The following is a 12,904-nucleotide window of genomic DNA, read 5'->3' as shown; positions in this document are numbered from 1 at the left end:
GGACTTCATAACCACAGAGGTCAGGGCGATGGGTCTGAAGTCATTAAGTCCTGTGGACCTTGGCTTCTTGGGAACAGGAATGATAGTGGAGGTCTTGAAGCAGGCATAACCTGTCTCCAGCGAGGTGTTGAAAATGTCTGTGAACACTGGAGACAGCTGATCAGTGCAGTGCTTCAAGGTGGATGGAGAGACAGAATCTGGTCCAGCAGCTTTCCGGGGGTTCTGTCTCCTAAAGAGTTTGACATCTCTCTCATGGATGGAAAGAGTCGTCGAGGTGGGTGGAGGGGTGGGCTTTAAAGGTGGGAATTGGTAGAGGTGCCCAGGCCCCTACTAAGGTGAGGGAGGTGGAGGTAATACACTGAAGCTGGAGCTGTTGAGAGGTGTTGTGGGGGATGGTTACAGGACTGTCCCTTTGTCTGTCAAAGCGACAGTAGAACTCGTTCAGGTCGTTGGCTAAGCGTTGGTCGTTTATGGAGTGGGGGGCTTTAGGCTTGAAGTTGGTGATCTGCCTGTGCCCTTTCCAGACAGACGCAGAGTCGTTGGCTGAGAACTGGTGTTGGAGCTTCTCAGAGTACAGTCGTTTAGCCTCCTTCACTGCCTTGCTAAACTTGTACTTCACCTCTTTGAATCTGTCTTTGTCCCCACTCCTGAAGGCCTATTCCTTATCCAACCTTAACCTTCTGAGTTTGGCTGTGAACCATGGTTTGTCGTTGTTGTATCTCATCCTGGTGCGTGATGGAACACAGCAGTCCTCACAGAAGCTGATGTATGATGTCACAGCCTCTGTGTACTCATCCAGACTGTTGGTAGTGTTACAGGTCCCAAACGTCAGGATTGCTGTAACAGTGATGTGCACAATCTGATGAGTAATAAGAGAAGGATTCAGTGATGACAAACGAAACACAGCCGTTAGCGTCCAGATTGCGTCTCATTTATTTAACCACAAACCTTTTACCGTGTACAATGTTTATGCTTTACTTTACCTTTATTTATTAAACCTCATTTGCTTTTACTTTTCTTAATAATTGACCATTTATATCACACATCACCTTTCTCACATCATTATGTCTTCACCTAGATGGAGATAACCATGGCAGTGTGCTACACAGCACAAATCAACCGTTTCTGCTTTACTGTTTTCAGTTGCACATCACCCGGTTCAAGCATAACAATGTATTCTGGTTTTAACTCAATAGAATAATAATACTTCCAAATAAACCAAGAAACTTACTCTAAATATTATTCTAACAGGAATAATATAACCACGTAACATTCAGATTCTTTAACATTAACATTCATTAACAAGGTCACACCGCCTCTTCCGCCCCTTCTCGCGGGACTTTCCCGGCGCGAGCTAGCTCCCTGCTAATCCAACCCCATGGCTGATAAAACATATATGTACCGTCAAAAATGATAAAAGAAGCTGCAACATAGCGGTATCTTGAGAGAAAGTAAGAGCTAAACATCTTAGAGAAGTTTTGGTGTATTTTCACCGTGTACTGACCTGATGAGTAATAAGAGAAGGATTCAGTGATGACAAACGAAACACAGCCGTTAGCGTCCAGATTGCGTCTGAGGCAAACCGGAAGTCAGCCCCAAAACCAACCCAGAAGCAACGGTCTCCAAACAAAGGTTCCGCTTCGCCACCACCGCTCCCATGGCAACCCCAGGACAGCACCATAAATGCTTTGTTCGCAAATGAACATGGCGAAATGTAAACAAAATACTGTTTGCTCAGTCTTGTAAAAAAATAGAATAAATTACATATAAAAAATACTTCAAAATTATAAAACAACCAAAAATACTGTGGTGGCATTTTTAGGTGCACCACAGTAGCAGTCCTGAACACATCTCAGTCAGTAGAGTCCAAACACTCCTGGAGATGTTAAAGTCACAAGGACAATAACTAAAGAGTCCGGGTTGGTCCGCTCCACGTACAGTATCTGGTCGGCGAGAATGCGCTGTGCGCCCTGCACGTCGGCATGCGGCGGGATGTAAACACCGACCAGAATGAATGAAGCAAACTCAGGGGGTGAATAAAAAGGCTTACAGTTTATGATGAAGGATTCCAAGTCAGGAGAACAGTGCTGCAGTGCAGAGTCTGGTATTAATCCACACAGCCACGTCTCCATGAAGCACAAAACAGCAGATGAAGAAAAGTCCCTGTTTTTTCCCAACAGCAGTTGTAATTATAATAGAAAATATAATAATAAATATAATTCATCCAGTTTGTTGGACAGTGAATTTGGCTCTCTGTCATAAACACATACAGAAAAAAGTTTGTATAATCATCATGGCTTACATAAAGACAATGGTATTAGCCAGTGAATAGCACTATCATCTGGCTCGACAAAAGTGGATATAGCTTATTGACAGAGTTTGTGCTGTCATGAGAGATAACATTAGGAACACAAAGGGTTGTTATATTCCTGTGCAGCCACAGAGCATCTTAACAAGCTCAAACTGAGTATTCAGTATGATATAAAATTCAGCTCTGTCCATAGTGCCATATACTTTTAAGATAAGAAGTAACTGTGAAAATATAGTATTTAGCATTGTAACTATCAAGCTGAAAACTATTTATCCACATTATCTAAATTATCTAAAACTGTGTGCCCTCAAATTAAGCATAATTTTAGTTCAGGCAGACCACATAGTCGAGCCTTGTCCACAAATCAGTTGATCTGTTGATTAGCTCAAGACGGGCCAACATCAGCTGTTTCCTCTCAATGAAATCAACTGTCCAGTCTTGTCCATACATACTCTACTACTGCATACTACTGTCATGGTCTGTGTGTTTTGTAGGTCTGTATTTTTGTTCTGATTTCTGTATGTATTTAGATAATATTCTAATTAGTCTTGCTTCTATTTTATGTTTCTGAGCTCTTTTGAGCTGTCTACCTTCCTGTGTTATTGTGAAATCGATATTCCCTGTGCACTTCAGTTAATTTATCTTCTTCTGTCAGTTTGCACCACACTGTATTTAGGCTCCTATTTTCCATTAGTTCTCTGCCAGTTTGTTTGTCATCATTGTTTTGCTAAATGTAACGTCTGTTATTACCCTGTTCTTTTGAGTATTCAGAATTTTCTGTTTGATGGACTGTCGGCCTCAGGAACACCCTTTTGTTTCCAGTAAAGAATAACGTTTTGTTTTCTCCTCACCCTCCTGCCTCCTCCTGTGAGCTGCATTTGAGTACCTTTCACAAAACTGTTGCCACATCTTCTTCAAGCTATTTTCCAATCCACTTCCACTTGACTTCTCCTTTTCAAACTGTGTCTGATTTAATTGATTTTATATCTGTCATTGATGCTGCTCCTTTCTGTACTCTGGTTTGGTCTTTACTGCTATTCTCTCTACCTTAAGTATTCCACGTCTGCATGTGGAATTGTAGGTAGTTCACAGAACACTGCCAAATTAAACTAACATAATGCAGTGGGTTATGTTTTTGACAAAACCGACTGAACTACACTAAATGTACTGTACGTGCTAACACAGTATTGGCTAAAGCTATGAAACCATTTCCCTCATTGAGATGGTATTAGAAATGGGGCTGTGTATTCCTGTTTGTTTTGTCAGGACGGCCTGGACATGGGGATTGTTAATGCTGGGAACCTGCCTGTGTATGACGACATTGATAAGGAGCTGTTGTTACTGTGTGAAAATCTCATCTGGAACAGTGACACGGATGCTACTGAGAAACTTTTGGCCTATGCACAGGTACACACAGTCACAGCGACAGAGGGGTACACTAAGCAGTTGTTGCTTTTGTTTGGTTAACAGAAAATTGACTCTTGTTGACAGAACAATGTGGAAGGAGAGAAGAAGGTGGTTCAGACAGACAAGTGGAGAGAAGCAAGTGTAGAGGAGAGGTTGGAATACGCTCTCATCAAGGTAAATTACACTGAGTTAGTGGCAAACAAATGAAAATGTTTGCTTTAAGTATCTGTTTTTACACCCTTGAAAATCAACAATTGCCAATAAATAGAATAAAAAATTGCATGTTACAGAGCTCTGTGATGAAGGAATATAAACAAGATAAATAAACAAATGCAAAACGGTATGTACGAGATGTAAAATGGCATAAACAAGATGTAAAATAGATTGTACAACATATGAACATGGTATGGTGAAACAATAAGTAACAGTGATGAGTGAGTGCGCTTGTGGTGTTATGGAGTCTGATAGCTGCCGGTAAGAATGTTCTGGGGTAGCGTTCCTTCCTGCACTGTGGGAATAAAAGTCTGTTGCTGAACGAGCTGTTCAGAGCCCACACTGTCACATGCAGGGGGTAGGAGGTGTTATTCCTGATGGAAGTTAGCTTAGATAACATCCTCTCCTCCCTGTGGGGTCCCTGTTCTGCAGGTTACCACTTCAGACATACAGTCTCTGCGCTTCATGTGCTGTGTCAACCATAGCCCATGGTCCATGTAGACAAGTGATGGTCCACTCCCGTTCTCTCTAGTGTCCCCCTGAGCAGTGAAGGCTGGACGGTATTGAAGGCACTGGAAAAGTAAAAAAAAAACAAAAAAAACCAAACATGACTCTTACTGTGCTCTCGGCGCTCTCTATGTGAGAAAGGGCTCGCTGTAACAGGTAGATGATGGCGTCATCCACACCGATATGCGGCTGGTAGGCAAACTGCAGTGGGTCCAGATCCCTTCTGACTAGCGGGTGAAGGTGGTCGAGTATGATCCTCTCCATGGCCTTCATCATGTGTGAAGTCAGTGCAACGGGTCTGAAGTGGTTCAGCTCCTTGGGGTGCGCTGTCTTTGGAACAGAAACCACACAGGAGGTCTTCTACAGGATAGGGACCCTCTCCAGGCTGAGATTGAAGATGTATGTGATCGCCTCACAGAGCTGGGATGCACAGTCCTTCAACAGTCTGGAGCTGATGCTGTCCGGACCCGTTGCTTTTCTGGCTTTCATCTTCATCAGTTGGCTCCTCACTTGGTCGGCTGTGATGGAGACACTCCCGAGGGGAGTAGAGTTGGGGAAACTCCAAATGATCAGGGTGAGGGAAGGGGGCAGTAGAGCTGAGCTGGGACAAGGGGGGCAGAGATTCATATTCAGAATTTTCATATTCAGAATTTATTGTCATTGTCAAAGCTTAACTAACTTAAGATACATTAAACAATCAACAATTGGTGCCATTCTTTCAGCGTTCAACGATTATTGCCTGAGCTGAGTATGTAAAGTGCGAATGCATAACCAGATAAATACATAAATATATCTGTATGGCAGTTAGTGTAAGTTTATGTTCAGCAGAGTAATGGCTCTGGGATAAAAGCTTTTTCCTGGTCTTGATGCACTTGTAGCGCCTCCCAGAGGGCACTAGGTTGAACAAGTGATGGTCTGGGTGCAAACTGTCCTGAGCTATGTTTCTAGCTCTGTTTGAGCAGCGGGAGTTGTAGATGAAGTCCAGCTCATGTTGCTCCGTCCAGCGATAGAGTTCAATCCTCTCCACAAATCTCTGGCATTCTTCTGCTGGAGCTGCTCCTCCAGCTTTCTCCCATAGCTGTAATTTCCCCTCCGAATCTCTCTTCTCAGCTCCCTCTGGACTCTCCTCAACTCCCCTTTGTTGCTCGATCTGAAGACCCTTCTTTTCTCCTTCAGTAGAGTCTTCAGGTCAGGGGTCAACCATGGCTTATTTTGTGAATAACACCGTACTTTCCTGGTAAGTACAGTGTTATCCATGCAGAAATTTATATAGTCTATTATGCATGTTGTCAGGCTGTCCATGTCCTCTCCATGTGGGCTGCATAGCAACTTCCAGTCTGTAGTTTGGAAATAGTCCTTCAGTGCCATGCATGTCTCTTCAGAACATCTTCTCACATACTACACTAGAGGTATGTATGAAGGCACAAGACAGACCAGGTTATGGTCTGAACGACCCAATGGGGGGAGGGGTGATGCTTTGTATGCAAGTCCAAAGTTTTATTTTCCCTGGTGCAGCAGTCCACATACTGGGTAAAAGTTGGTAGAGTTGAGGACAGGGTGGCATGATTAAAGTCACTGGAGATGAGGAGAGAGGCTTGGGCGTGTGATGTCTGCAGCTCGGACACAACCGTGTGAATTGTCTCATCTGCTGCTGCCACATTGGCCAGCGGTGGGATGTAAACAGTTATCCCAATGACATGCAAAAATTCCCACAGCAGGTAATACGGTTGAATGCTAAAAACTTGTAGCTCCAAATCCCATTTACAGCGCCGCTCCTTGACACTGATATGCCCCGGTTTACACCATTGCTCATTCACGTACATCACAATCCCCCCACCTTTCCTCCTGCCGGTCTCCTCCGCTTTCCGATCATCACTCCCATTGCCTTCCAGCCATATCTATCAGACCAGTCCTACCCCAAACATGAATTTTTAGTGCAAATATCTGCTCAGTTATGGGCAGCACTGTCGCTTCATAGTTTGAAAGTTCATAGTTTGACACCGCTCAGGCTTTTTTGTGTGCACTTTGCATGTCCCCCCCCGTATAGGTTTTCTTCTAAGCCAAATACACAATTTACAAATATATATTTTTTAATAAACATAAAGTTTATTATATTTTTAAGCACCCTCATTTGAATTTTGTTATAAATAAACTGAATTCATTGATTAATTTCTTCCAATTGTACACAATATCTGTAAGAGTGGATTGGTGGAGCCCAAACTTGTAGAAGGTATTACTCTTTTTTTCAAACCTTTAAAGGATAAGACCGGTTTTTTGACATTGGGCCCTTGATTTCACATTATACCATGATGTTCTACTCACCCCTGCTTGTTGTTGAACATTTGGAGCTGTTCCGAAGATATTCGCGAGGCGTCTGGCTGCTCTCTTGAGATATTCGGCCATGAAACGGTTTCCTATGGGCAAGCTTATACAGGCACAAACAATGCTGTTTATAATTTATTAATTACTCTACACTAGCACTGATAACGTGGAGGTGCGTCGCTTACTTAAAAAAATCCGGGTTACTAATTTTGAATTTTAGCCGAATGAATAAATAGGCAGCAGGTCTGTGGGCTGTCTGTGGTAGTAGCACGACAAGGACGTCAGTAACACCCACTTTACGACAAAAAAATCAAAATTACAATAACCCGGATTTTTTTAAGTAAGCGACGCACCTCCACGTTATCAGTGCTAGTGTAGAGTAATTAATAAATTATAAACAGCATAGTTTGTGCCTGTATAAGCTTGCCCATAGGAAACCGTTTCATGGCCGAATATCTCAAGAGAGCAGCCAGACGCCTCGCGAATATCTTCGGAACAGCTCCAAATCTTCAACAACAAGCAGGGGTGAGTAGAACATCATGTTATAATGTGAAATCAAGGGCCCAATGTCAAAAAACCGGTCTTATCCTTTAATTTTGATCTGAAACAATGCATCCAAATATATTGGATATTCAGTGCCTAGATGACAAAATCAAGTATAAGGGATTTGATTCCCCCATCCCTATCATGCACAAGGCGACAGGAAAGAAGGAGAACTCTCTTTCAACAGGAAGTAATCTCCAGCTCAGCTACCGATATGCTTGGGTGTCATCTGCCTCAACCAGTTGAGGGGTAGGAGTATAGGACGGAGACATTAACTAATACTTTGAAACTAGACCAGGAGTACCTGCTATAGAAAGGAAAAATTAAAAACACTAGAAAGAGCTGTTCCGGCGAAACAGCTGTGAGAATGCTTATGAGCTGAATGGGGTTGGCTGACCATGCTAAAAAAGCTGAAAATAGTGAAAATTTAGCAGAAGTAAAGTGAGTTCTAGTTAAAATGGCTGCAGTGTAGTATCAAGCAGAGGAGAGGAAGAGAGATGTTCTCACAGTGATAGGAATGTTTGTAAACAGGTGCGGCTTAACGAGCTCACACCCAGCAGAACTGCAGGAGAAGGAGCAGAAAATGGCTGAATGGGATACTATGACCTCCTGTGAGAAAAGTTGATGTAGTTTTTTTTTTATTTCTGTTAGATTCGGTTCTTTAATTGGAAGCTCAAGAACGGACTGGAGTAATTCAAGTGAAAATGAAGTGTTTATTTGTAGTCACACGTCAAAGCATATCAGCGCTTGGCTCAGTGGAACAGAGCTCCCGCAGGAAGCCCATCAGACTGAACCTCGACTTCCAGTTATCATTTGTATTTATAGCCTCATAGGTTGGACTCACACTCCGACCAAGTATGATTGGACATGAGTAGGTTCAACATGCTTCGTCATATTCTCTGGATCAGCCCAAAACAATGTGTGTGTGTGAATCTGCCCTTGCTTTCCCAGGCTTTCCCAATTGTTTTGTCTTCCTATTCCTGGATCACTTTAGGTCATTATGGAAAAGTACTGAGACTTATTTCATTTATAATGTCTAAGAACAAAGCTGATTTTTACAATTCCCCCTTTTGAAGTGATTTTATCATTTCAACTAATTCAGTCAAATAAATAAATGAGGTAGGAATGTAATCTTCTGTATTGTGCCAGATCTGTTTTAGGATAGGAGATTTCTACTTTCTCCATTTTGAAGTGACTTCATGTGTTATTATGTAAGCTTATGTGTAAGCTGTTCTTCTTTGCAATTACAGCAGCAAGCAAGTCTTCATTGCACAGGCATGTGGAAATAATAAAAATAATTCTAATGCTTTAGCTAAACTTTCTATATCAGGACTATTCCATCATTTTACTCGGAACAGAAACTCTTTCCGAGAGGGTTAAAACCTTCATAAGTCACTGATTATAACTCTGCAAATGAGCACATTTAGAAAACAATTCTAATGCGTTAGCAAAAAACCTTCTATATCAGGAGTATTGATCAAGATTCTAGAAATAAAGACTCTTTTCTAGTAAGTTTAAAACCTTCCTCACTCAACTGATAATAACTCTGCAAATGAGCACATTTCTTAATAGATTATATGTAGAAAATAATATTTTGCTATATGTATTGTGTGTATGTGGCCCCGAACCCATCCTCTGTGTGGACTCTTTGTTCATAATGGCCTAAAACTCTATGTGGTTTGCAAGGCCTTGCTCCTCCATAAGTACCATCACAACACACAACACTGATTAATTAAAAATGATCACATAATTTCTAAACTAATGACACTCAACCATTGCTTAAGGCGATTAACATTACCAGCAGGCTCGTCCACCGTTTGCAGCGAATAGGAGCGAAAACCCGATGGCTGAACCGGGAAAAATTCTCCTATGGCCCCATTTCCACTTGGCGACCGACCAATTCATTATCGTTCAAAGTCTAAGGTCCCGCTCCAAACAGCCGAGTCACCCCACTGGCAATGGTCATACTAATGATTGGTTGATTTATACCCACAAAATGATTAATCAGCTTAATGATTACATGAAATACAACAGATGAACAAATATAATTTTTTATGATGTCCACGTGACGAGTCGTGTAGTCTCTTCTGGTCCAATCCTGTCACTGCTTGGTGCTTGGTTCTCCTCTTGGCTGAACGTCTGTTCAGCATTCTGATCCGGAACTAATCTTGGAAGGAGAGGTCACCAGTACGTCGCTTCCCTGAGGGATCTTTACCATCCCTCTCCCTAACTAATTTTCTTTTGGGATAATTTTGTTGTGTAGTTTTCCACCATCATCTTGGCATGATGGGCAAGGCCTCCCAGAACTCAAGCTTAAGAGTCCTCCGGCCGTACGTCCTGTAGTGGTTCTGAATCTGTGGACTAATATTAGCAAATCGCGCAGCGCAGTAGTGCAAAATGTCATATGCACTGTATTTTTATACTTAGGGCATGTCTCTTTGAAAGGTTCAATCCTAATGCCCAATTCATAATTTATTTATTTATTTTTTTCATATGGACCCCAAACCAAAAGAAAATTAAATTAAATCAAAGAAATCATAAAATAAACATAAACCAAAACAAAACAACTGGCCAGTTGGTATAACCCTTGTTTTTAGGACAATACGAGAATTCTCACCAAGTTGCTGTCCAGCATTCATGAGAACTTCTGTATTATCCACTTAAAAATCGTCAGACAGTTTTGGGATCATGACAACACACAAACAACACTCAACACCAGACACCACAGGTTAGAACAACAGGTGACAACAGGTGACAACAGATGACAAACATATATCGCATTTCTGGGTTTGCTCAAGCAAACCTCATGTTTTCATTGGGGCCTAAGTATACAAACAGTGGTCGTCATATTCTGAGTTTGATTCCATGTCTTCCTCTTCCAGGTCAGGGAAGTCTTAATGCAAAAGAAGACAAAAACACACACAGAATTTTTTGGAAAATTTGAGAAGTTTTAGTAAACCATGATTAATTGTTAATTAATTGCCGAACTGCTCCACTGCAGTTTCTCCTCCTGTGTTGTTCTTTGCTGCAGGATAGAAATGTTTGTGGTTAGATCTCATTTTGGGAGCAGCACAGCATCAAGAAAGCAGACATTTATTTTCAATGACTAACTGATTAACTTGTTTAGGATAACTATTGTCTGTCCTCTCTTAATTCAGGTCAGAGCATTAAAAATAAAATTTCAGCATAATCTGCTTTATTCTCACTTGTTAGTTAGTAATAATGTTGTTTAATTCTTACCAGTGGCTGTGTTTCGTGATGCTGAGCCGTCCACAGACAGTTCAGGATCAGCATTAAGTTTTTTCTGGTTCTAATTGAATTAGAAACACCTCATGTGGTATCAACGGTGTGACATCAGAGCTGTTTCTAACATCACATGATACCATAACATGTTTTCATACAGTATTAAAAACATAGGTTCATTTTATTTCTTTATTTATCCTAATTCATCCTTTATTTTTTCTTTGAGGTGCACGTTGTGGCCCTCTGCTCCTTTCCTTCCAGTGTGTGTGTGTGTGTGTGTGTGTGTGTGTGTGTGTGTGTGTGTGTGTGTGTGTGTGTGTGTGTGTGTGTGTGTGCGCGTGGCTGTATATGTGAGTGTGCATGTGTCTGTATGTGGCCTTGGGTTTCACTGCTTTGTTTTATTTGAACGCTCTTTGTTCTACATTTTCTTGGGTGAGAAGTGCTATATAAATAACGTCTGATTGATTGATCAATTTAGTGCAATAGATTAAAACTTTGTGGTCATCTCCAATGGAACGTCTCCTGATGAACCAAAACACCTGATTAACACTGTTCTCAAAGAACATTTCATTCATCCCATTCATATCCTTTTTCTTTCAACCACATGTTATGACTGAGCACAGTTCGAATTTCCATCACGCCACCTATTGGCGTCCTCCTCCTCCCCCCTCAGGTAGCCCTTGTCTTCCAAGCCGTTAGTGCCCCCTTTGGGATCTCCCCAGCCCCCACTCACCATGGCCATCGCTTGGTAACCGAACCACCGCGGAGGAAAATGGGACAGACAGCCAAGGCTTCCGGTTGCTGTCAAGGTAACATAAAAAGCTGTAGTCTGGAATGCGTGCGCGTGTGCCCTCACCTGAGATTCAGTATATTCTGTTTGCCGTAGCTGCTCTGTGGGCCGGTCTGTGAGCTGCTCTGTCCACTGAATCACAGCTCGTGATGAGTCAAGAGAAGCCTGCACGCGCGCTCTCCAGTCCAACGGTTCCACACTTTGAATTCATTCAGTTATTTCACACATTCACACAAGTCCTCATACTGTCGTAAAAAAGGGTGTGGACAGGGTATTTTCTCCCCGTCCAGGCCTCATGTGGGACAACCTGAAAACATTCATATATAGGTCATATATTATATATCATATAAAATATTAGGTTAAATAATGCATAATATAATGCATAATAGGGATATCTTCAGCCAAAGCTAAATCTGTGTGTCTGCACAGATTTTTGTTTTGGCTTTCACCAAGCTGCACTCTGCTCACTGTTTTTAAATGCGCCATAAAAACAAACCTTGACTTGTCTTGTTATGGCTCAGTCTTGCTGCAGCTGTCTTTCTGTTATTCTCCTAATGGCCTAATTTATTTAAACCTCTTTGCTTCTTTGTTAAGAGAGCATATTAATTGTTTTTTAGATCTGCTGCAGTTAAATAGTTAAATGATTTAGTTAAATAGTAAAATGGTTTAGTTTGAATCTAAATATTCGTGATAACTATTGACTCAGAATTGGTGAAAAGAGGCAGAGGAAAATTATTTCGGAGTGTCTATTTGCACCCCTGGTACAAATAGCCTTGGCCACACAGCTGAGCTATTCACACCCCGTGACGTAACACCAAAATAAAAGCTGCTGGCTTGCACAAAAAAACATGGCGGACATCCGTTTTTTCGTCATCAGAAAGTGAAGAATACTGCTAGGTTTCGGCACTAAAATCTGTTCCAATTAAAAACTAGATGGAAACATTGTGTTTTATTTTCATAATCGATGTTCAGTGAACACATTACAACTGTCAGTTTGTTAGTTTTTAGAAATTTCGCGATCATGACGTTCAGCCATATTAACTATAAAGTTACCTGCACACCACAGATTTGTTATAGGATCAACTAGCGTAGTGGTAAGCGATTTGGTCCCGGGTTCGATTCTTGCCCGATGCGTTTTGGCAGTGAGAAGTGATAGTGCGCATACCAACGTCTCTGCAGAGAAGGCGCGCAATTTGAAAAACAATTCAGTTCTCAAACAGAAGTTTTGATTGCAACAATTAGCTAGTGCACCAGGGTGTAAATAGCACACTTTGCTATAAATAGCATACATTATTCTGAATGTCTATTAGCACCCCTGGTACAATAGCCTTACACCATTCACACCACTGATCTATAAAGAAGGTTCTTTATAGATCTGTGATTCTTCACACCCCGTGAATTACCACCAAAAACACCTTGCTCGTGAGCACAAAGGCCATTGCGGACATTAGTTTTTTCTTCATCAGAAAGCGAAGAATTCTGATGGCACTAATATCTTTTTAAATTGAAATATAGATGTCTTTCTTAACTCTTAGCTGAGGACATCTCTGGCCTAATGGATAGCGACG

At 41.6% G+C, this 12,904-nt stretch overlaps 1 protein-coding gene across 2 annotated transcripts in view; it reads left to right on the top strand.

Moving 5' to 3' along the window:
- Positions 1–12,904, top strand: part of mtr (5-methyltetrahydrofolate-homocysteine methyltransferase) — a 133,789-nt gene that overhangs the window by 42,510 nt on the left and 78,375 nt on the right. For both annotated transcript variants that reach the window (XM_075457566.1, XM_075457565.1), the window contains 2 exons: positions 3,578–3,718; positions 3,803–3,892. In XM_075457566.1, the coding sequence (XP_075313681.1) occupies positions 3,578–3,718; positions 3,803–3,892 (231 nt within the window). The remainder of the gene's footprint in view (positions 1–3,577; positions 3,719–3,802; positions 3,893–12,904) is intronic.

Source organism: Odontesthes bonariensis, chromosome 23 (genome assembly GCF_027942865.1).
Source record: "Odontesthes bonariensis isolate fOdoBon6 chromosome 23, fOdoBon6.hap1, whole genome shotgun sequence".
In the NCBI taxonomy this organism is placed as follows: Eukaryota; Metazoa; Chordata; class Actinopteri; order Atheriniformes; family Atherinopsidae; genus Odontesthes; species Odontesthes bonariensis.
The sequence above is the reverse complement of the archived record's forward strand: the minus strand, read 5'-3'. Positions and strand labels throughout refer to the sequence as shown.